The sequence below is a fragment of the Antedon mediterranea genome, chromosome 3 (assembly GCF_964355755.1).
Source record: "Antedon mediterranea chromosome 3, ecAntMedi1.1, whole genome shotgun sequence".
Taxonomy (NCBI): domain Eukaryota; kingdom Metazoa; phylum Echinodermata; class Crinoidea; order Comatulida; family Antedonidae; genus Antedon; species Antedon mediterranea.
Genome location: NC_092672.1, coordinates 34,388,131 through 34,414,545, shown reverse-complemented (window position 1 = coordinate 34,414,545; position 26,415 = coordinate 34,388,131). Strand labels below are relative to the sequence as shown.

Sequence of the window (26,415 nt, the reverse complement as noted above, 5' to 3'; positions counted from 1 at the left end):
ACAAGTTTATATATGCTATCATATTCTCCCTCACTGTTTGTGGATACAGATCTATACTAGGCCGTGTTCATTGGATTTGGAATGTTGAAACATGTTGTCCATTTCTAGTTAATATTTTTAGTCAGACCATGGAGTAATGGTCAGACTCAATTTCTTAATATTATCATCAATTTCGATTATATGGTAAATGAAAAAGAAATCAACCAAGAAATAAAAACAAATCACTTTTCATTGGTTTCAATATTTAATTATTACATACTGTACATAATTATATTTGTATACAATACATATGTTTAGATATATATATATATATATATATATACTTTCTTTTAATTTACAATAAATGTTCATTGTTATTTTTATAAAACAAAGTTAAAACTGTATTATTTTCTATCTATAGCTATAGTAAATTAAAATGCCAAAACTCTGCTGTAAATATTTTCTATGCAATATGATAAAAAATGTTTGGAAAATATTCTAAATGTTAAACTCTACGCTTAAAAAAATGAACAATTTATTTACATTTGTATTTGTTGACATTGTAAAAGCTAAACTTAATTAATTTGATTTTTTTTTCAAATAGAAAGAAAAAAGAATTATCCTTCGCTCTTTTTGCATTATCCTAATCAAGTTAAATAAATTATTTACAGTGACCAAAACCAGTGGCGGATCCAGGATTTTGAAATAGGGGGCCCAGGACCTACAAATGGTGAAATGAAGGGCTGATCAGCTTAATTTGATGTCCTATCTTTTGCATTACAATATGAGAAAGTTAGGGGCCCAAGCCGGCTGGGCCCCGCTTGGATTCTCCCCTGCCAAAAACTGCATTAGGTCATGTTTTTTTTATGTAACAAATTCATAAATTTCCACCTCTAATATTAAGACCTGCAAAATTTATCAGGTTGATTTTTAGAAGAAATTTAAATTAAAGAAAACAAAATTCAAGTAGTTAAAAATTAAAATAAAAAAATTAAAAATGTGTTTTTTTTTAATTAGATTTTTCTTTTCAAAAGTAAAAAATAAATTTAATTGATTAAATACGCTTAAAAGTGTTTTCGAATTTAAAAATGTTAAAGATTCATGAACCTAATTCCTAAAATATTTTATAAAAGACCAACAACATTTAATGGGTAATTGTCATTAACATTTGTTTGTTTATATATTTAGGCAAATTGCCAAGGATAACCATAAGCGAATTCATTCACTATCCTTCTAAAAGGTGGCAATCCTGTTCACAAGACAAACATATACACAAGATGCTCTACATAAACAAAGTCTTATTACAAGTCTTTGGAAGTGGAGTTGTAATTTATCATTAGAAAAATCTTGGAATCATCCATGAAAATTACTCAAAAGGTAGATTCTATAATTGCAAATATAGGGCCTACATACAAATAATGTGTTAGTCAAACAATGCTTTTCATTTAGTAATTTTAGGTTTCTGCAAACTTTATTAACATTCGCTCTCTACAACTGTAATAGTAGGAATGGCTGTCATGTCTGTTGCAGACTTAGTGTCATTAACTTCATTTTTATCTTCTCGTTTTAGTGAATTGTTCGGTGTTAACTTGAACGGTTTGTCTGTTCGTGATTTCTTCATCTTCATTGTCAATTGTCGTTTTGTTGTGAAGGATCTTGCGTCCTTGTCCCACTTGCTTCGTTCTCTTAAAACCTAGGACGACAAAAAAGTGCTGACAATTTTAAAAAAAGGTCTATTTTGCTATTAACATTAACACTTACTGTAATAAAATTAGTTTATTAAAACAATTTAAAATTGTTTAAAGCTCTGTTCACACTATCAAACTTTATGTGACAAAAAAATGTGATAAGATAAGATAAGATAAGATAAGATAACTTTTATTGATCCTCAAAAAGGAAATTCATTGCTCGTCATAATAACAAAGAAAACACTATAAAAACAAATATAGCATAAAACCAATCATATAAAAACATCTAAAAAATTACAATATAAAATTATCTTCTTGACTTCCCGTTGTACTGGATGATACCGGAGGGAATAAAGGATTTAGCAAATCGATTTGTTTTCACACTGAGGAGCCTCAATCTACCACTTGGATTAAGTTGGTCTATGATCACTTTGTGGAGAGGATGAGAGGCATCCGACTCAATGCGTTCGAAATCTTTCTGGAGGTGTTCTAGGTGCACATCGGTAAAGGAAGGCAGTTCCAGACCAATCATTTTACCAGCCCGACGGATGAAAGTTTCAAGGCGTCCTTTATTCCCTCCGGTAACATTACCAGCCCAACAGGAGAGGCAATACGTCCAAACACTACATATTACGGATCTATAGAACGAAAGTAACATCAAATCACAGGAGTTAAATTTATATAAAGTTCTCATACAATACATTCTGGGACTTAATTTTTTGCTGATGAAGTCTATATGGTCTCCCCAACTCAGTTTATCATTGAAAACAATTCCTAGATACTTGTACTGGTCAACAATTTCAATTTCTTTACCTTTGATAGTGATTGGTTGAAAATTAAATTTATGTTTAGTCCTAAAATCAATGATCATCTCCTTTGTTTTTGATGCATTTATTTGGAGATAATTATCGTCACAAAATTTAACAAATCTTTGTATTTCGCTACGATAATTTTCATCATTGTTTGAAACTATGAGACCAATAGTACTAGTGTCATCAGCGAATTTAACAACGGGGCAAAGCTCATCATTTAAAGATCTGTAATCCGCCGTATACAAGGAATATAATTTAGGTGCGTTGACAGTACCCTGAGGAACACCGGTGTCAGAGGTTACGATTTCTGACTTAACACCATTAATATTAACAAATTGTTTTCTATCACAAATGAAATTTAAAACTAAACGAACAATCGGACGGGGAAACTCCATATTCAACATTTTGTCTGCTAAGATATGGGGTTGTATGGTATTAAACGCAGATTGAAAATCAAAATACATAATACGTGCCGAGTGGCCTTTCTTTACATTATCTAGATGTGAATACAATTTATGTAATTTAAAATAAATCGCATCACTGGTACTACGGAGTGATCGGTAAGCAAATTGCAACGGGTCTAACACTTTTTCAGCATAAGGTTGCATAATTTTTAAAATAATACGTTCCAATATTTTCATCGCGACAGACGTGAGTGCAACGGGTCTCAAATCATTCATGCTGTTAATCTTAGGTTTTTTAGGTACCGGTATTATGCATGAAAGTTTCCAAATATCCGGGAACGCATGATAAGAAAGACACATATTGAAAATAAATGTAAATATACCATCAAGGTGAGGAGAGCAGACCTTAAGTACTCGTGGTGGGATTCTATCCGGCCCAGCAGCCTTCGATGAATTGAGTTTCATGAATTCGTTATGTACATCAGAAATGCTTATACTAAATTTGGGATCATCTTCAGTCACCCGACACAAGCTAAATAGAGCCTCTCTTTCTTTTTTAAAATCATGAACATTAAAACGGTTATAAAATTCATTTAACTCATTAACATATTGCACAGTAACATTCGGAATCGAGGTGGGTGTATTACCACCGTTTGTGTAACCACTCATAAGTTTCATACCCTGCCAAACTTGTTTCATATTATTAGACCTGAAGTTATGTTCAACTTTTTTCCTATAAATGTTCTTCTGTTTCATTATTTCAGATTTAATCTCTCTAGTCAATATTTTCATACGATTAGAGTCGCCCATCTTAAAGGCTTTACGTTTCTCACACAACAGTAATTTAACGCCTTTCGTGATCCATGGCTTGTTGTTAGGGTAGATTTTCACTTTTTTAACTGGAACGCATTTATCAATACAAAAGTTTATGTACGAGCTCACTGCATAAGTAATACTATTCAAATCTTCATCCTCCGTAAAAATATCCCAATCGGTAGATTCAAATTCCGCTATCAGGGCTTCCTCGGCTTCAGGAGACCATTTACGTACATTAATAATTTTTGGTTGGCATGTCTTATTTAACGGGCGATATTTAGGACTGAGTAAAATCAAATTATGATCAGATTTGCCCAAGTTCGGTAGTGGGGTCGAAATATAGGCATCCTTCACACTAGAGTAGCATAAATCAAGAATCGCGTTGTCCCTCGTTTTACATGTAACATGCTGATAATAAGTGGCCGTTGTTTTCTTGAGCTTGCATCTGTTGAAATCGCCATTGATAATTACAAGCGCCTCAGGGTGACTACACTCAATACCTTCGATAATTTCTGCGATCTCATTTATAGCAGGCTTTTCAAGCTTTTTGTTAGGTATGTATACCATAACATTGATAACATGCGAGAACTCTCTCGGAAGATAGTAGGGGCGAATACCAACAACCAGCACTTCCGAGTGTGGCGAACATTTATGAAGCTTAAGCGTAGAGTTATTTGGATGACAGTATTTCTCATTAATGTAGAGGCAAAGACCACCACCGCCATCTTTGTTCGCTTCGGCTGTACGATCCCCACGAACAGATTTAAAGCCAACTACTTGAATATGTTGATCGCTATGCTTATCGCTCAGGTGGGTTTCCGTGAATGCAAGTAAGCTGGCATTCCTAAAATCGCTGAAGTGTTCGACGTTTGCTCTGAGTAAATCGACTTTGTTATTCAAAGATCTTACATTTCCAAATATTAAAGATGGTATAAAAGGCTTACATTTCCTTCGTTGTAGTCGCTTTCTGACCCCACCAGCCTTGCCCCTTTTCCGAAGCCTGCGACGTTGTATCTCAGATGGTAATTCAACGTGTGCCGGTAGCGGTGAGGTCGACCTCTCGCCCATGGAATGCAAATCAGATGACGTGTACGCAATTCCACCGCCCGGCTTACTCAATCCACACAGTAAGAACAGCCAAAATATCAGCAAAAAATACAGAAATTTCAAAACTTTCACATACAACATAATGTATAAATCAAATGACTTCTTCCACAATACAATACAGTCCAAATATACGAAAATAACGTCAAAAAAAAAGATTAACAATAGTGAGACAATGAGACGAGCTGTGTCGCCGTGTTGCACAGCGCCACTTAATCTATATATGAACATGATGTCATATCACTACCATATTTGGGGATATCACTACCATATATGGGCACCAATTTGCAGTAAAATCACCATCTAAAACCAAATATCCCATACCTGATAACAAACAGGCATTTCTTCTTCAAGTGGCCGTTTAATGGGCAGTCCTTTAACTGGACATTCGTCAATCATTTGGCCACTCTGCATATAATGTGCCTGGTCAAGCGGAACAAAGACTTCTCCAATAAAGTCGTCGTACCACAGAAGATCATGATCCATGATAGTGAGTTGTACCACGGTGCCCATGTTGGCAATCGACTCCTTTTTCACATGACTGAAAAGACAAATATATAATTGTAATACCATGTACCTTTTGATAAGGTTTGAGACAGACAAAACACTAGTCTTAGTTTGTTATATCATATATCATTTATTTTGCAAAATTTCAAATACTGTACAGTAAGGCACAAATACCGTCGAGAGGCCCCCCCCCCCCCTTAAATGCACCCCTGTGTTCCTAATATTGTGTATAATAACATTTCTATATTCTTCTGTCAAAAACTCACAATTCAAAAGCTTCATTAAAGACTGGGTTTAAGTTGCTAGATATTGTCTTTGTCTTCTGAGTCTTGTTCTTATGAAACATTGTTTCAGGGCAAAGCTGCACCAACACAAATGGATCACTGGTACCTGTAAAGAAATTGATCAATAAAATAATTAATCAATAAAGCATTTTAATCAATAAACTATCAATAAAGAATTTATTCAATCAAATCATTAATTGATTTTTACATTAATCAATTAATTAAACACAACTTTAATGTTTTTACCAGAGTCATTCTCAATATCAATAAAAATTGATTCAGCTGACGTAATTAGGCTTGAGAGATCATATCTCCTTTTAAAGGCAACATGAGTTGAAACGTATAGTGCAACGCCACCATCTTTTTTATGTTCCCTGTTATTTAAAAGAAGGTTGTAATTTGGAATGCTTAGAAGATTGGTGTCGGTAGAATCCTTAATCCAAGTTTCAGTTAGGTAGAGTAAAACTATGATTTAAGGACTGAATAAAGTTACAAAATATATCAAACTTATTATTTAAACTTCTACAATTTAGGTTTAATATTGAAAAGTTAGATGACGTTTCTGAACTATATATAGTAATAAACAAATCTATATCATAATAACTTGAGCAATGATTGCAATCACCATTGACATTATTTTGCATTGGAGTAAGTTAAAGAGAAAAATTAAATTGAAAAAGAACAAAAAAATAAATGCCGTACAACTATAAGTATCAAAGCAAATCGACTTATACTAAGTAAGACGTACACGTATAATTGCCTAATTGGTAACTATGTGTGACAAATTAATCAATAGTATCCAATCAATCAATCAGTTATCAATCAATCTGAGAACATAGCTACTTACCATCTGCATCCATTCCCGGTAGGCTTATTGCATTCAAAACTGAAAAAAAAATAATCTACAATTAATACAATAATGTAATAACATCTATGGGAGGCCTAATCCAATATCATTGCTGCTAAATAAATATATTCTATTATCAAATGACATTTTAACAAATCATACTTTTCACATGAATAACAGCCTTATCATCATCTGTGTTTTCAATTCCAACTTGGATGTTGATGTGTCCCCAATCTTCAATCGGCATCACCATATCGTTGGCGATCATAGCAAAGAATTTGAGCAGCAACTGACTGGTGGGCATCAGGTTAATCTGCATTTCACCCGACAAGAACGCATAGTCCAAGTTGTGCATGTGACTACTCTTTAAGTTGATGGCCGATCGCTGGAAGTAGCTCTCTAACTGATCCAAATTCTGTGAATAAATGAGAAACAAAATAACTAAACTGTTTAATCATGAATGGCGCCATGGTTTAATTTTGTGGATAACAGCATTACAATTAACTGCCAGCTACTGTATTTGTAAAATCAGTTGAACCTGTAGGGGAGGAGGAGGGGGGGGGAGGGGGTGGAAGATCCAGAATGGAGCACTAATGGCGTGCACTCCCCCTCCTATTTTGAAAATTAAATTATAAACTACTTCTTTATATCTACTTAAAGACTATTATATATTATATGTTAACACTACTCCATTGGATCCGCCACTTAGATTTTAAAACTGAAATGCAGTTAGTGGAAACTGCCACAGATATTGGGTTGCAACCAGATGTGTCAAATGTATTCACCTTACATGGCTTAATGCTTTACTTCCCATTAGTTTTTGAACAATTAGTGAGTTTATGAATTTGAAAACTTACCGACTTGAGATTCTCATAGTACGACACTTCCTGCCCAAATTTCAACAGCACAACAATACGCTTCAATAAAGCTACCCACAATGCTTTGGTGATGCGTGGAAAGATTTGTGGCATTAGCTGATTGTACATAGTCTGTAAGTTGGAGTCTAAGTATTGAAGAACTGCATCCAGACTCTACAAGAAAAAATTGTATATTATGTAATTTTTAATATATACCAAACAAACATGGGTTGGGAATATAGAAAATAGAGAATATATATAATAATAATAATAGTTCATTCTTATATAGCGCATATAAGCAAGCTCTCAATGCGCTGCACATTTTTTGGATCAAAACCCGTATGGAAACATACTCCGATAGTAATGCAGCTAGTAATCAGCGCAAAGTTGTGTCTTGATCTAACCGGGGACCCATTTTATACACCTAGGTGGAGAGAGGCAAATGTAAGAGCCTGTTCGGACGGAACAAATTTACATGTGTAATAGTCACGTGTGGTGTAAATTTTGAGATAAACTTGCTGTTTTAAAAATCCACTTCATGAGGTGGATTTTTCAATTACACCTTAAACCACAAGCTGAGCGATTAATCACAATTAGATAAGGAGCAATTTGACCGTAATAGTGTAAAGAGATGCATAAAATATGACCTTCACGTGTTCATCGTCCGAACGATCACTGATTTATACACATGTAAAGTTACACATGTAATTGATTTTACGTCCGAACACAGCCTAAGTGTCTTGCCTAAGGATACAAGCAATATATACCTCATCCTGTTTACTTGAGTCATTGACAAGATCTTTGATATTCTTCTTAACTTCAGCACACATTCTCTCCGCAATCTGCTGCTCTACTTGTGCGGTCCGCATCAGTATAGCTTCGCTCGCTTTCTGCGTTAAACGCTTTAGAGCATCAGAAGTGCGTCGCCCAGCCTCTTCGTTACCGTGGTGTTTCGCAAGAGCTTCTACGTTCCTCTCCCAATTTAGTAAGGATGGCAAGTTGTCCAAATATGCTCGTACATGCTCTATGTTGTTCAGTGTTATACAAAGCTAAAAAAAAAGATAAATAAGAAACTTACAAAACCATGAGAAAAAAAAATCAGGCAAGAATTCACTTAAATTACAAGATACAATATGTCATTTGTAATCAACTTGTCAAATTTATGACAATACTAGCTTGTGTAATTAGGGAGACGGCACGGCAGTGTCTGACGCACAACCAAGCATACAATTTACGGATGCGGATACAAGAAAACTTTTGTGGACCATTTGTTTGTTTTTATTATTTCTCTGCACACAGAAATAAAACACTGGGCTTTTTCTGACTTGCGTGTCTCTCCTAACCTGCGTCATTATTTCGAAAAGCTCCCTTTTGTTTAGATCCAGCTCCTACCTTATCTTTGATGTCAAAGTTTCCCACTTTCCCTCCTCCTTCATAGAAGCCATTCTCTGCTAGAATGATGTACAGCTTATCTGCATATAACTTAGCACCATCGCATACAAGCTGTGATAGGAAAACGGTTGATTAATACAGGGTCATAAGGTCACTGAGCAAAGATATGTTAATAAGTAACGTCTGCACATAATGTCACTGAGCAAAGGTATGTTAATAAGTGACGTCAGCACATGATGTCACTAAGCAAAGGTATGTTAATCAGTGATGTTGTCTGCACATAATGTCACTGAGCAAAGGAATCAGTGACGTTGTCAGCATAGGTCACTGAGCTAAGGGACATTTACCTGATTTACTTGATTTTCAGTTGCATTTAGTACCTCTCAGTTTGACCATAGTCAGGTGCCTCCAGCTCTTTTGTAATTTTGTCATGCATTGAATTTGATATCTATTTCTATATATCTATATATTTTTATGTAAATCAAATTTAATATTGGATTTATGGCGATCCAGTAATTGTCAAAACTTTACTTACCATCGTAATCTTTGTTATGGCCATCAATCGACTGTCAATGCATCCAAAGTTTATATTCTGCCATTCCTCAGTAACCTTAAATAAAACAATAAATGAAATAATATCATTCTAAATCTTAATTAGTTTTCTGAATAAACCACTGTAAAACCTTGAAATGAAGTCACCTGGGCTCATGTTATTTAGTAACAGTAACCTTTAGAAATCTGCAGCATTCATTTCGAAAAAAAGCCCCTCTCTAGTTTGCAAATGCAGGAAAGTTTCCCTCGCAAAAATAGTCTTTAAAAGAAGCCTATTTCAAAAAGAAGCCCACCCAAGACTCCTAAAAAAAGAAGCCTATGGTTTTTTTTCAAGGTTTTACGGTCTTTAAAGATAAAAACTATTAAAAAGTTTACTTTAGCGAAACAAGACTGAACGTCAACAGCCGAGTTTGAGTACTTAACGACAGCGTGTACCAGCTTCACGTCTTTGTCCATTTCCAACGCTTTCAAAACACGACTAAAAGTCTCATTGCGAAATGTCATCATCCAAAAGATTAACGAGTTTTGGAACCAATCATGAAAGTTGATAATATCAAGTCTGTCACTAAAAAATTGATAAAAACATATTATAGCTTACTTTTTTCAATTATAATTTAGAAGAAAAATAACCTTTTAATAGAATGGGATTTTTGGCAGAATCCTTTTTTAATAGAATGGGATTTTTGACAGAATAGGTTTGCTTGGCAGAATTTTTTTTTTAATAGAATGAGATTTTTGACAGAATAGGTTTGTTTGGCAGAATAGGTTTTTTTTTGTTTTTTTAACAGAATGGGATATTTGACAGAATAGGTTTTGTTTGGCAGAATGGGTTGATTTTTGCTTTTTTTAATAGAATTGGATTTTGACTGAATATGTTTGATTGGCAGAAAATTTTTTCTGGGGGGGCGGGGGGGGGGGGGAGGGTTGTTTTAATAGAATGGAGTTTTTTACAGAATACGTTTGTTTGGTAGATTGGGTTATTGGGCCGTAAAGACAAAGTCTATCAAACGTTTATAATTAATAACTTTTTTTTTTCCTCTGTACTGAATCCAAATTCAAAACTCTCTAAAGCTCATCTACTAAAGTAATTTGAAAAAAAAAAGTGTTGTGCTCAAATATGGTAGTGATGTGCCCAAATATAGTAGTGATATGACAACATCATGTCCATATTTGGGCACATCACATTTTTTGTCACATAAAGTTTGATAGTGTAGACAGAGATTTAGTGTATTAATAGCTCACCTGTTGGGTACGTTCTGCTTAAGTAGAAACCGAACCAACTTAACCGTCATGTAGAGTTGCAGCGTAGCAATGCTTGCATCGTTAACCTTCTCCGGTATTTGTTTATGTCGCAGAAGGAAGCTGTCAGTCTTGCTAAGAACATTCTGAAGCACTTTGGATAAACTCTGATCAACTTCTTCGCTTACAACAACAAAGTAATCAACTTGAAACCTAAAAAAAGTGATTTTAAAAATGTATTGTACCACAAAAACATAACAAATAAAGATTAATAAAATAAGACTCTAACTAGGCCATTTTGCAGTTTTAATAAAGTTATTCACTTCTGCCAAAAAAAAATTCCACTTATAAAAAGACAGAAGAAACAGTTAATTTTAACCAAAAAACCATTTTTCAGATAAATAATTTTAGTCATGGCGGTCGATTGGTAAACACTCACTTGAGCACTGCAGCCATGTATATATGGCCATGTTTTTTTTCAATCCAGTTTTTGGTCAAAGTGTTTTGGTCAAACTGTTATATGCAACATTAAAATGGCATATTCAACAAAAAATTTTAAAAAAACACCCCAATTTTTTAGGGGGAGAATATATCTTTAAACAGGAAAAACGTAAACATTTATTCACTTACATATTGAAGAATTTCTTGAATCCATCGTTTGTCTTGCAGATTACAGTCACTTGTTTTATCACTTCATTCAGTTTTTGGATTGTGTCACATAACTCTTCCGATTGCTACAAACAAAACAAATAAAATACATATTTGTAGTAATTGTATTGTTAACGAAATTACAAATGATATAATTGGCTGAAAATCCATACAGGAATCACAGACAAATGGTTAGGATTCAGGACAAAATGGTCGGATTGGGGAATTAAGATTGATGTGAGGGCGCATTTTGCAAAAAAAAAAATTATCTGAAAAAGTGATATTATTATTAGTCCTAATAATATAGTCTTATCTGCTGCCATTTAATGTGTGTACTAGTACACCGGGGTAACCCCCTACTCGTCTCTAAATATGTACTAGGTAGCTAGATGTGTATACTGAAGCTATGGTTTATAGTCCTTATCTGAGAAGACTCATTCTACCACCAGCAGTGAGTCTCATGCTGATGATATGGCTACATAATTACGGTATCACTCTCTTAACCGCTCACTCCTAAAATGTAATGTTCAGTAGGTATAAATGAGAAGTAACTATGGAACTATGGAGCGAGTGAGTCTTCAACTTTTGCCGATGTTATGACTATGGCTTTACGGTTCCACTGTCTTAACCACTCGGCCACTCACTCCTAAAATGTAATGTACAGTAGGTATATATGAGAAGTAACTTACAACGTCTCCTTCTGGAAGTGTAACTGGTTCTAGAACCCCTTGCAGCCATTGTCTGGTGTGTTCCTTCATTACTGACACAATCCGATTTTGAATCTGTTTAAGAATACCAGCACCGACCGACTCAAACTTAATTTTCAGTATGGACTGGATACTGTCTAACCTGTGGAAAAGGTTTTGTTAAAGGGTGTCAACTGGGCAAGAAACCCTATGTATATCTATCTCCACCCAGGCTTATAAGTACTGCCATACATTGAGAGAAATATGTGTCAATTGGCCAAAACCTATCAATCTCTTTATTCATCTTATCAACAACAAAAAAACAATACATATAACAAAAAGGAGGAAGAAAACAAATTTGAAGAAGATGAAAGGGACCTCCATGAATCCCAAAGGGGCTTGTTATTCGAGGCCCACTAAAAATTAATTACATTAAGATAATAAATAAATAAAAAAGCCTGTATAGACAAATAGACCATTACAGGATCAACAGGGGACGCGCATTTTTAGGGAATAATAGACCTTTTTTATTAGGCCAGTACCCATGAAAATAAAAACTTCAGTTTTGGCGTGCACAACAACAAACATACAGTAATTAATATTATTTTTTAAATAAAAAGGTATGTGGTCTTTACCTGCACATGACTTTAAGTTGGTCTAGGATTTCTACATGAGTTGGAGGGAAGACAGCAGGACATTGGTCAAGTTTCTTGAGACATTCTATGATGTAGGAACACGCTGCGCTTTCTAAAATATGAGAAGGCTGCAAAACAAACAAAAAAGATATTAAAGAAAAGATGAGAGGTCCGATGGGCGCAGGGGAAAAATATTAACTCATATAATATACATTTATCACTCCTTTAGTTTAACTAGGCTTCCTTATAATATACATGACAAATTTTTTATATTTTTGATATATAATACGTTGTTGGTGGTGTGAGTAGCATAGCCAGGGGGTGTGGTACAGTAGGTGACTAAATGTGGATTTTATCTAATATATTTTTTTTTTATCTATATATTTAATTTTTTGTGCAGATTTACTGTAGAAATTAATTGTGTTCTCCCTTTGTTGTTCTTCTTAATAAATTGATCTATAATCATGATGTGATCTTTCCACATGATTCTGGAGAACCCCTGTAAAAATATCTAAAAACAAGATGAACATTTTTAATCAAATAAGGAGAACGATGATTTTAATTCTTACATCAGGAGCCTGAATACCACGATGAAATGCCATGTCATCATCGCTACTTTTCAATGCCTGACCATATATGGCAAGACTTGACATAGCTAGCTTCTCGGCATGTATGGACAGCGTGGCTTCAAGGATGGCATGCTCATCCACTATGCTGGATCTGGTTGCTTGATCTTCTTCTGGTGAGTCTTTAGAATTAGTGTTTGCTTCCAAGTAGAAATCAAGAAGTGCCGCAAGATCTCTGGAGTTATTAAAACAGAAATCAGTTATTATATAACGTAAATCTTCGGGTATAATATCACTTCAGGTCTAATCCCACTCCCAACTTTTTATCTAATTGCCACAAACAGGCATATCCTCGGGTATACAGTAGTCCCCAAAGTCGGCCTAATTTTGTGTTCTAGGAGGGTAGGATTATACCAAATGATATATGGTAGTGATATTGCAACATTTTATACACCAACAGTAAAGGTAATAATAAAAAAAATAAAAAAAATGATATATTTACATGTTTAGAGCTGCCAATTGGGTAAGACCACGTTGAACGGCATACAACGCCAAAATGAGTTTACTTTTTTCACTCATAACACCATCCCAACTACCATTCTGAAATAATAAACAAATAATATATTCATTTCTATATGAGATATTTTACACAAATATCATATATCATAGTTAAGATGAGATTTTTTAAACAAATATTTAGCTAAATAGAAATATCTTCTCTGATCAACACTTAATAAATGATTTCTAGCATTAGTGGGGTAATAACAGCTATGAGTGCTTACTGGCTAAACCCAGGGGCCCCGGAGCTTATAACGGGCACCTGAGCCGCAACGCCAGGTGGGAAAAAATGCATCACAATATGTCAAAAAGGGCTAAAAACACCCAAGGCTTCTAGCATTAGAGGGCCACTTTGGGTACCTAAACCAGGGGCCTTAGGCATCTGCATTACGTCACTGTCTAGTATACATATTTTGTACCTTCAGTGCAAGTTTTCCTTCATACTTGTGAATAGCCTTAGATAGTTTGTAATACATAACAACATGGCTGACTGTGTTGTCTTCATCCTCCTAAAAAAAAAGGATCACATAGAATTTTGTGAAATTGATTGAATTTTTTGAATAATTAATGAATTCAATGTAGTTGTGTTGTGTTGAAACAATTACCAAATAAAAGAAACCTTTTTGAATGACGAATAATTTGTTTTTCGAACAACTGTTATTTAATATTTAATTTTTAAAGATTTGAAGGATTATGAATGATTATTTTAATGATGCCTTGATATAAAATTTGATTTATTTTTGTTTTTGTATATATTTTTATATACTGAAATCAAGTTTATTACTATTAAAGATATCTTGTCCCCAAAAACATGAAAAATGATTAATAAAAAAAGACTTTGAATAGGCCATTTTGTATTTTTTATAAAGGTAATCACTTCTGTAGAAAACAAATGTAAAAAAATGTTTTCACTTTCAAAAAAGACAAAATAAACAGTTAAATTCAACCAAAAAACCATGACTATTTTTTTTGCTTTAAATACCATTTTTTGTCAGTAATAATTTTTTTTTCCAATCCAATTTTTGGTCAAAGTCTATTATGTGACATCAAAATGGCATATTCAACACAAAAAATTGTAAAAATTATTTTTTCAGGGGGACAATATATATTTAATTATTATCATTTAATATTGCACATTTTCTTTGCAGACTAATTAAACTAGTTATGTTTACCTTAACATCAACTAAATGACAAAGACTGGGCTTAGAAAACACCCAAAATGCATACATACCGACTTCATTATAAACTGCAGTTGTAGATGACACTGTCCACAGCCTTTACTGTGTTTTTTTATCTTATACCACTCATCGATTCGTGATGATGCGGAGATGTCGCTCAGCGAAACAGAAAGCTGTCCCATAAAATCGTCCATGCTCTTTCCGTGCTCCATGGTTTGTTTCATGTGGCGAAAAATTCTGTAATCATTGCAATATAAAGGTTTTAATACGGGGTTTAATGAGAAACAGTGGCCTCTGAGAGGAAGGAATCCGAATACAATATAGTTGTATTAAGCGTGGGTTGCATTAATGAATGATGACATTATATTGTGTCTGAAGTTTGTGATGATATGTGTCATCCTAGAAGCAGTGTAGTGATTCTGTAACGAGGATGACAATGTATATAATTATTCTAATTAACAACAAAAACAAGTTTTCAAAACCGTCATAATTACTTTAAAAAATACTTTACTTTATAAAATATGGAACTTCAGAAAAAGTAGAAATGCACCAAAATTGTTGAAAATACTGTCAATGTTTGACCGTTTAGCTCTGTCTACACTATCTAACTTTATGCGACAAAAAAAATGTGATGTGCCTATATATGGACTTGATGATGTCATATCGCTACCATATTTAGGCACATCACTACCATATTTAGGCACATCAACTCTTTTTTCAAATTAGTTTAATAGTGTAGACAGCGCTTTAACCTGGTATGCTATGTCATGTGTGCCAGGAATTAACACAACCTGCTTGCCATGTCAGCTGTAGCTCTTGTGTACCTCTAGCTTTATAATTTTTTAAAACTTTACAGTGATGACTTTATGTTTATATTTCATGATGATAAAGCTGTAGCTCTCATGTTCATCTAGCTATCAAGGTTTTAAAGGAGGTGAGAGAACTTACGTTTGTACTCCGGCCAATTTATGTTTGCGGTCGAGTGATTTGGTGACATTCCACAAGGAACCCTCCTCATCCCAATCCCATAGGAACATTTGGAGCTGTTGATCTTCAGCATTTGTCACTTCACTAAATGACAAAAATGTATAATTAAAATATCATCCAAAATGTAGAATACTGTAGGCCTACTGACTCTTTTACTGTACACTCTTTTTTACTTTGTAAATTAAAATTAAATTAAATTAAATTTTTTTAAAAGGTGAAGATTCTAACTATACAGTACAACACTCCTAATTCAGATGGGACACTTCTATTAAGGGAACACTTCTATTAAAGGGACACTTCTATTAAGGGAACACTTCTATTAAAGGGACACTTCTATTAAAGGGACACTTCTATTAAAGGGAGACTTTTCTGCAACATGTTTTACACAATTGTGGCTAATTCAGGGGACAACCCTATTCAGAGGGGCTCTTTGATAGGTCTCTAAAATGCGTCTTAATAGGAATTCTGCTTTATTTATTATTATTTTTTATTTCGTATTCGTATTTAATGTTATCTTGGGGTGGGTCAAACTTCAAGTCTTTCTGATTTATATGACCCTCACCCCACATGATTACTTCATTGTATTTATTATCCTGTATGTTATTGTGTATTGTAAAAATAAAATTGAATTGAATATAACTTACATTTGGAATACTTCATTCCAAATAGGATGCAGTGTTTCCTTCGCAACTGTTGTCCTGTAAATTTGCTGATCCTCTGTGTCTCCCTCTATCGACGTGGGCTTGCCCACATTGTCACCTTTGCCACTACTTTTATTGCGCATAAGTTTCTTCTGTTTCTTGTTTTTCTTAATTTCGGAATTATCATCGGAATTTTCCGCATCGCCGTTAGCATCAGCTAGTGTTGTAATTTTATCTGTTTTACTGGAACTTTTAGTACGCCCTATTTTTTTCGGTTTCTTGTTTTTACGTGTCTCTCCAGTATCGTTAGTATTTTCATCTTTCTTTGATTCGCTTCCATCAGATCCAACATCTTCAACTTTGTCCTCATCATTCTGGGAAGATACAGCTGCCCGAAAATCAGCTTTACCTAAACTTTTGATGCGATCCATTGTTTTGTTTTTCTTTTTTTCCTTTTTGTCGGTTGAGCCATCATCGACACTGCCTTCTTTTGATTGGTCAAGAGAAGAGGTTTCGGTTTCAAGACTGTTAAATGCTTTCCTCTCTAAATGTGGTGTTGATGAACTGGTGTTTAGCTTTCGTTCCAATGTACCACTCTTAGAAGCTGACTTACTACCAAGCGAGATGATAAAGTACGGATCACTCAGGCCTAAACAGAAAACAAAAATATGAAAAATTTAGTTATAATAATATTCGCCATATTACATACTTTGTAGACTCAAAACATTCTGCTACCAAACAACTGCACACCCTTTTAATCTCTGTCTACACTATCAAACTAATTTGACCAAATAAGTGTGATGTGCCAAAATATGGTAGTAATATGCCCAAATATAGTAGTGATATGACATCATCATGTCCATAATATGGGCACAGTTTGATAGTGTAGACAGAGCTTAATACATTCAAACATATATATACCATTGGAATCCATAGGCTTAAGATCTTTGGCTTCAACTACTCGCAACTTGAGAACTACTTTTTCTGGCTGTAACAGAAATAAAAACAAATGATAAATCATTGAAATGAGGTATACAATTAAATCTATAACATAACTAAACAAAATTCATAATTGGTCAAATATTTGGCCTACTCTGACATAACGTGTACTTTATATTACTGTAAATACATTGAAAACATATAGTATTTCTCAGGTAAACTAAAATCCTACTTTTTCCATGAATACAAACTTTACAGGAATCCATCAAATCATGTTTTGGTCTTTAAAAAGAATCACATTTTTACTCCGGGTTGGTTGGCTATAATTAGATGGATTCAAGTGACTATTTCGAAGGGGTCTTTATTAGAGAGCTACTCATATTATCATCATCATCATCATCATCATCATCCGTTACGCTATTCGTCTTGGGTAGACATTGCATATGCTAATTGTTTCCATCACTCTCTTTCGGTGGTCTGATGGTCTGTCATTATTATTATTTGCTTTTTTGAGTTCTTTATTTATGTTTCCTATCCAGGTAGTTTTTGGTCTCCCAACTGGTCTTTTAACTTTTCAAATGGATTCTGTCAACGCCAATTTGGCTGGAGTGTCCATCGGAAGCCTTAGCATATGTCCGGTCCATTTGTATTTTCTCTTCCTTATTATGTTTGACCATTTTAGTTCTTTCGTTCTGCTATAATATTGAAATATACTTGCCAATTTATTGACTTGGTCTTTAATCAAACTACTATGAAGTGCCTGGTCCACATCAAGAATCTAAGAAGAATTATTTATAACATAGAGATTGTTAATAAGCAGTTCAATAGATAGACATTTATATAACACATTGTAAATCTTACTCCAAACAATTTGTTTGCACAAGTGCCACTAGTTTGGAACCAGCTTCCACTCCATATCTGTCAATGTAAATCTCTTAAGCCATTCAAGTCACTTCTAAAATCTCACCTTTTTTAATAATTCTTGTTGGTCTTTTAGCGCTGTGAGACATTAGTAAATAGCACTTTTATATTATTAATATAATATTATATTTATTATATTATTATATAAATAAAAAAGGTACCTTCTGAAGATGAGAAATAAGTTCCAAGGGACTGATCTCTGAGCAGTTGAACTTGCCAAGAGGGTGAAGTAATGTTCGCACAACTTGATTGTAGAATTCAACAAATTCATCCTAAAAACATTACAATAAAAAGTACATACATTTTCACAGCTCTCCATTTGGCTATGCGCCAATCGATATGCACGTAGCTGCGCGAAAACAAACATTGACGTTCATTTTGATTTACCGGGCACCGGAGCGGAACAGTGCCGGAACAGGTGTGAAAGACCCTTTATGCAGTAGTTAAGGTATTTAAAAAAGAGGTTTGCTGGGATGGGGAGGAGTAATTTTAACCATTAAATGATAGAACGTTATCATTTAATTAAAATCATAATCACAATTTTTATCATAATTTTTAGTGTACTGTACATAAAGGAATTTTACTGTTACAAAAACCCCACAGTAATACTATTACTAACCTTAGTTATAATGCCAAATTCAACAACAGTATTAAGTGATTCAGAAATAATCTAAAAAGAGTTCACAGCAAACAAATAAAAGTACATGCAAAGCAAAACAGACAAGAAATGAATTCTAAGAAATGAGATGTTTCAGTAGAAAGTGCATACAAGCAAAACAAAAGATGAAAGTGTTAAGCTCTGTCTACACTATCAAACTTTACGTTAAAACAATGTGATGTGCCCATATATGGACATGATGATGTCATATCACTACCATATTTAAGCATATCACTACCATAATTGGGCACATCATTTGATAGTGTAGAGCTTTAGAATTACTAAAAACAAAACAATATTTAACTACTTGTAGTATAATTCATATTATCTGTTCTAAAAAAACATAAATTTAGTGTATTAATGATATTCAACTGATACAATACTACAAATACTAATAACCAGAAATATTATTTTTAAATAAATGCTATCTTTAATTAATTATTCTTTCTCATAGCTAAATACATATACATACATACATTATTGTACTACAATACAATACAGTAAGCTACAACAGTAGAACCATATCTTAGGGATTAACCTTTTTCGCAGACATTGAGAGACTAATCTTTAAGTCTACACCTTTAAAATAATATCTCTATGGGATTACAATTTAAACAGGTTGGCAGTTCAAAATGTTATGTTCCCTTGATTACCTATGTGATAGTCTCCCAAATAGGTGAATCTCCTAAATAGGGATGTAGAAGAGACCACTGAATAGATGAGTCATCAAAATAAGGCATCCTCAAAATAGTAGAGGTGTACACTTAAATAAATTAGTCTCCCAATGTCTCCGGAAAAGTTTCCCAAATAAGGATGTCAACAGAATAGATAAGTCTCGCAGATAGGGATATCCCCAGGAATTCCCCCTGAATCCAGATATCCTATGGGAATGTTCTACTGTATGCTTTTTATACTAATTACCCTATTATATTAATTGACTAAAGCTCTGTCTACACTATCAAACTAGTTTGACAAAAAAAGTGTGATGTGCTTAAATATGGTAGTGATATGAAATTATCATGTCCATATATGAGCACACCACATTGTGTTGTCACATAAAGTTTGATAATGTAGACAGAGCTTAAAACTAATACAAATCTCTTTCAGCTCCTTCTATCATTAGTTATTATTTCTAACCATAGAAATATATCTCTATGTTCTAAAATATAAACTAAATTCTAAGTTACAATTGTCTTCATTATTTATCCCTCTAGACTTACTTGTTTTTTCCTCTCCTCCTCTTTTTGCCGTTTTCTAACTGCAAATCGATTTCTTTTCTAAAGGGATCAAAAGCTGTGCAAATGACAATCTAAAGTTTGTGCTTGAAAATGAAAACCTTTTAAGCCCCATAAGTTTATTTAAGCATAGACCATTTAAGCAAGATCTTATTTGGTAACCTTTTAAAGCTTGGTTCCCAATAGCAACGCAATGTAAGCAAATGCCCTTCTAATAATTGTGTTTGCCCCTGCCTGCGTGAAATCAAACCTGCGATGTTTGCAGCAATGTTGCGTCGTCAGTTCCCACTTGTGATTACGCAATACAGTACTTTGCGTCAATACGTCGCATTCTAGTGGGAACCACGCTTTAGCCCCATACAGTAAGATTACCAAGAATGTTAATTTGGAACCATCCACCATAAAGAAAACAGATACAGTATGGTACTATATACCAAGAATATTGTTATGCCGAAAAAATACATCATTGTTTTTTTTGCATTGTAATTTTTGATTATTTCTATATTCTGCTGAAGAAATATGAGTACATTTCAACACAAGTCTTGCTTTTAAAAATAACACTTTTAGAAATGCTTAAAAGGTGCAGAATAAACAGACTAAAGCAGCTATTATGATTCAAAATGAAGAGGTCATGTCACTTTTCAAATGTATAGTGTGTGCTCCTATTGTAAAGGTGTCATTTTACAATTCTAATAGTGGGGAACATGTATCAATTTTTTCTTTTAAAAACAAGTATTTTGAAGTGGGTGTTTTAAGTGTGTATAGAGGTTAACAGTTGTATTTACAGGTATTACTGCGATAACAAACAACACTAATACGTGGATAATCCAGAATGTAGAAATCTTGAGACAACTGATACGTTTTTAGAAAAAAATGATGACTAAAGCTCTGTCTACACTATCAAACTTTATGTGACAAAAAATGTGATGTGCCCATATATAGACATGATGATGTCATATCAATACCATATTTGGGAATATCACTGCCATATGTGGGCACATCATGTTTATTTTGTTAAACTAGTTTGATTGTGTAGACAGAGCTTTAGGCAAAATTTTACTTGATATACACCAAACTTTATGTTACATTTCAAAACATTTATTAGAGGTTTGGCTCCCATGGATCTTTGATTACCAATGCCAAAATAAGTATTACAATAAAATTGTACTAAATGGAAAAAATTCAGAAAAGCAAATAAAAGGATTTTATATGGTGTGTGCAAATAATTCCCTTTGTAAAATTATATGTGCATCTTTAAGCATGTACTTACAAGGCAAGTGCAATATGTATGAATTTTAACCAAGCATTACAAGTAAATACTGTACCATTTATGATCTTAACAAAAACTCACCAGCCTGTTTGGAAGTTGTTGGGATGGGGTGGTATGTTCAGGGTCAGTAGACACCTGACCATCTTCTATATCAGGTGTCCCCTCCTCATTATCCTTTTTGCGGATAATTTCTATGGTTTCATTAATATCTTCATATACGGCTTCGTAGGTTTGTTCCAGTTTCACATTGTTAGGGTTTGCGCTTTCTGTCGTGACGTCCCGATTGCTTGCTAAGCTTTCTACGCTTTGCTGGTTAGTAAGCTATAGTTAGGGAGAGGTTGAAGACTTAGTAAGAAATATTAATGTACCAGAACCAGAAATTAAAGAAATTAGGTACAGATGTGAAGAAAAGTTCAATCTTTAAAGATATATTGTCCTCTAAAATCATGAAAAATAAAGATTTATAAAATCAGACATTGAATAGGCCATTTTGCAGAAAATTATTTTACTTATAAAATAAAAAGATAAACAGTTAAATTATTTTTTGCTTTGAAATACTGTTTTCTAAAGTAATTATTTTTTTTTTCAACCAAATGTTTGTTCAAAGTGATTAACTATTATGTGACATTAAAATGGCATATTCAACAACAACAAATATTTTTCAGAGGGACAATATATCTTTAAGTAGTGGCTTCTTAAAGGGTCTTTCCCTTTTAGCAGCCACCTGTATGTAAATTTAATAAAAATGACTGTACATGTGGTTCAACCAAATTTTTATGTCTTATATGACAGAATATAAGGGAAGAATAATTAACGAAATACCCAACACCAAGATATCAAGATTATACGATGATGCAGCATACTTAAGTATCTAGAGGAGAATACAGATTTTTGTTTTAAGAATGCCATTGCACCAAATGATAAGTAAAAACCAAACTTGCGTTCTAGTTGACTCAGTGTTCTACTAATTAACCTACTCTATTTTGACAACTTCAAGATTTTTAATTATTAAACATTAATAATAACACAAACCTCAACATCGTTACAAACCTCATTTGCAGTCTCTTTATCTTGTTCATTTTCTGCCGCATCCTACATTTAAAATTGGACAAAAAATATTTATTACATTTACATGTGTAGAATAACAAATATGAAAAGTTCTAACATATAGGATCTTTTAAACAAGGGGCGAAACCCAGCGGAAGTTCTTGAGTCACACACTCCAATATGCAAAGAATTATGAGTCAAACTCAGAAGAAAAAAAATCAACTACTACCCTACTAAATTATAATCAAAACTCAGAAGAAAAAAATCAACTACTACCATTCTCAATTATAATCAAAAGCCAAAGAAGAAACAAAGTCAACTACAATATTCAATTATAAGTCAAACTCAGGAGAATAAAAAAAATCAACTACTACCCTACTAAATTATAAGCCAAAGAAGAAATAAAATCAACTACCATACTCAATTATAAGTCAAACTCAGAAGAAAAAAATCAACTACTACCATTCTCAATTATAATCAAAAGCCAAAGAAGAAACAAAGTCAACTACAATATTCAATTATAAGTCAAACTCAGGAGAATAAAAAAAATCAACTACTACCCTACTAAATTATAAGCCAAAGAAGAAATAAAATCAACTACCATACTCAATTATAAGTCAAACTCAGGAAAAGAAAAAAATCAACTATTACCATTCTCAATTATAATCAAAAGCCAAAGAAGAAACAAAGTCAACTACAATATTCAATTATAAGTCAAACTCAGGAGAATAAAAAAAATCAACTACTACCATACTCAATTATAAGTCAAAATCAAAGAAGAAGGAAAAACAAAGTTATTATTGTTGTGTGATGTGGTACAAAAGTCGTTGTTGTTGTTAACTTATTAACACACCTTAAAGCACGTATTACTGGAATAGCCAAACCATCGGAAGCAAGCTTAGTTATATCAGGGAAGAGTTAACTCTTCCCTGGTTATATTTGTCAGAAATAACCAATATAAATTTGAAGCAACAATACATATTTGTTAAAGTTTTTAAACTATTTAACCTGGTTTTTGCTAAACATAGACATTGACTCTATTCTATACAACGAGAGGTTGGCCCGTTTACAATAGCAACCCACACACAAATATTTAGTTCAATCCCATATCAAAGTTCAATAACTTGTTCACTGAATGTTTAGTGCAATAGTGCCAACTATTTCAACAGTATGACTTGAAATAACATCCATGTACCAACCAGGCTACTATTACTACTCACAGAAATACCACCACCATTCATTTGGTCATTGTCAAACGATGCTTTCTCAGTCTCAGCCATAATTTAACCTGAAAAGGAGGTACCAACAAGTGTGCCGCATGTATGGAACACAATTTGCTTAGACGGACAAAACACCACTCCACTATCTTAAGTACACAAAATTGATTCATAATCATGTACATCAAAAGTAAATAAAAGAGAGTTGTTTACTTAAAGCTTGATCTTAAGCACAATATAGGCCTAAGCTAAAGTACATATCACAAAAAGATTAATGACTCTAGCTTATATATCACCCGTGCAGTCAATTAACACAGAGGAAAAATTAAAAACTGTAGTCTGTGAATGTGGTAGTGTCAAATGAGGAAAAAACAAAATTAGATTAATAATAATAAACCGGTAGAGGTAATAAACTACTGGTAGCCTAGTCTTTATAACTAATTAATTAAGAAAATATTAGTGTATTGTTGCCTAAGTTCTTTCAATTAAACGTATGCTACACAAGTTCCACTTTTTCTACATAGCTAGGCCTACTGACAGAAAACACTTAGCCCGGATCAGTCAGCCGCTGATACGGGGACTTAGTATTTGCCTTTGGCCCATGTGGACGAGGCCAGGCCTTGGCTATCTTTCTTTTGTTCAACATTGAACTTCATAATATTAAATAAACAAATGTGCATACTACCCTGTCACTCCATCATTCTCCCTATAATATTGGATACAATCTAAGTATCTTTAAAACATAACATAAAACACTAAAACTAGCTGCTTTTTGGGCTCAATTTTTCAACTCATGATTATCCTTTTTTTAATTTTGGAGGTAGCTCAAGTGCGTGACGTATGTCAACATCTGTCAATTTAAGAACGTACTATTGGCCAATCAGAGAAGACTATTACATTCAAGCAATTCAATATAACAAACCGTACAAACAAAACATTTAAACAAGTACTATTAATATTGGAAGCCTACTGTGAAAATTAACGAATACAATATACTGCAGATTTAATTTATCCTAAAAAAATACACTGTCTTTACTACAAGTTATTTTAATCGTATTCATTCTTCTGTTCATGTTTATCAAAGTATTTGTGGACTTTGATTTCCCTATGTCTACTAACTGTCTTTGATGATAAATAAATATTTTTAAAAAACTGCGTAGGCGCGCAAATGTTGTAAAATGATATGATTTTCATTATTGTATGAACTGCTAGAAAAATTAAAAAGCAATAAAAACTAGATTAACCGCAATGAACCGTACTAAGTTGCGATAGAGAGTCATCCGTGTTTTTCAGTAGAAGTCGAATGAGCTTGACTGAATCGGGACAAAGGAAAACAATACGTGCGTGAATAAAATAACAAACCGCGAACAAATTGAATGGCAATCGTTAATGGATTCAGTCAAAATATTTGACTTTTATATAAAATGAAATCGTTTTTAAATCGAATGCAACATTTGAATGTTGGCCTAAATTGTTTGTATAATATGGAGGAACTCGTTTAATTCCGTAAGGCCTCAAACCACTATCATTTCAATAAGCAGGACCATTTGATCTGAATTATAATAGGTTTATAATATTCAATGATTATCGACTGTTGAATTTATATTCGAAAGTATGCGACATTCTTGGTTTATTTAAGGCTTATACACTTTAAATCTATCTATGACCGTGTATAAAACTTAAAGACGTTTTTCCTTGTTTTGGGGACGCGTGCGCGACGTCTGACTATAAGATAACTATCGTTCCAAAACGTTATCTGTTTAATTCTACAGTTTGGGGGGAGGGGGGATGGCAAAATCAGCACTATGGTCATGTTACACGAGTTGTCAAACAATATAGATTATCTGATAAAACTCCTAAAAAGTAGGAAGCTTTTTGTCATTTCCCCCCTGACTGTCTAGCAAAGACTTGAACCCAAACCTGTTCCTGTAAATTCTCTGTGGCACCATCTGTGGTCTTCTCTTGCGTAAATAACGATTTCAGATTAAAGTCTAATAACTGGCTGACCCGGCGCCGTCCCCATGTCAACGCACCAGGCTGCACGGCTGACCAACGCCGTGTGCTACTGTCGTCATCAACACATGACTCTTCATAAGTTGGACGTCGAAGTCCAGCCGGAAGAGTACAAGATTGTCCACGATTCATTAAACCCGGAGGACCATTTTGATCTGGTGATGTAACGTCAAGTTCTGATTCCGTCTTCGAGAACAGACGTTTAAACTTCCCGCCAATATGATCACCAAGATTTGTAAGTTCTCCAACACTTTGGCTGCGGTCTCTATAACTACGAAAGCTTGTAGAGTCCGGCGGGCCAATAGATTCAAACTCATATTGTTTGTGTAGAAACGGTGTATCTTTAGGTAGTTCCTTAGCTGGTTCTGTATCTAATCTTTTATTTTCTTCAGTTGGGGAACACAATTCCTGTATAAATCCACTAAAACTTCGTCGTCGTTCTCGTGGTGCAGGTTCCAGAAAATCTAAGGTATCATTTTCAGAAACACCGTTCCCATTACAATCCGTAATTTCAGTCAATGTTTGTGTGTCCTTTATTCCAAATAAAGCTTTTAAATCTACAGAACTGTGTCTACGTTGTGAGTTCGCGAATGGTTTTGATACATTTAGAGATGTTGGTGTATTGTCGTCTAAGCAAGAATCGGTGATAACTAACGTAGGCGGAGAGCCTACTACAACAGACACGTCTCCCTCCATGATAACTGCAGTACCGGAAGGTTCCACAAAGTACACTAA

General features: G+C 33.8%; 1 protein-coding gene across 1 annotated transcript; it reads right to left on the bottom strand.

The window, feature by feature from the left end:
* Positions 1-383: 383 nt before the first annotated feature.
* LOC140045330 (protein unc-13 homolog D-like) lies at positions 384-26,401 on the bottom strand. The gene is made up of 27 exons (XM_072090184.1): positions 25,588-26,401; positions 22,454-22,495; positions 21,485-21,724; positions 20,119-20,175; positions 18,402-18,512; positions 18,038-18,097; positions 17,302-17,368; positions 16,384-17,029; positions 15,701-15,823; positions 14,806-14,989; positions 13,994-14,083; positions 13,519-13,616; positions 13,020-13,251; positions 12,451-12,578; positions 11,819-11,978; positions 11,112-11,215; positions 10,485-10,694; positions 9,618-9,807; positions 9,226-9,300; positions 8,691-8,801; positions 8,066-8,347; positions 7,299-7,472; positions 6,604-6,856; positions 6,442-6,480; positions 5,577-5,700; positions 5,128-5,344; positions 384-1,672 (listed from the first exon to the last, which is right to left on the bottom strand). Exons 1-27 carry the CDS (start codon positions 26,374-26,376, stop codon positions 1,454-1,456), a joined length of 5,025 nt encoding a protein of 1,674 aa, XP_071946285.1. The 5' UTR covers positions 26,377-26,401; the 3' UTR covers positions 384-1,453.
* Positions 26,402-26,415: the final 14 nt, after the last annotated feature.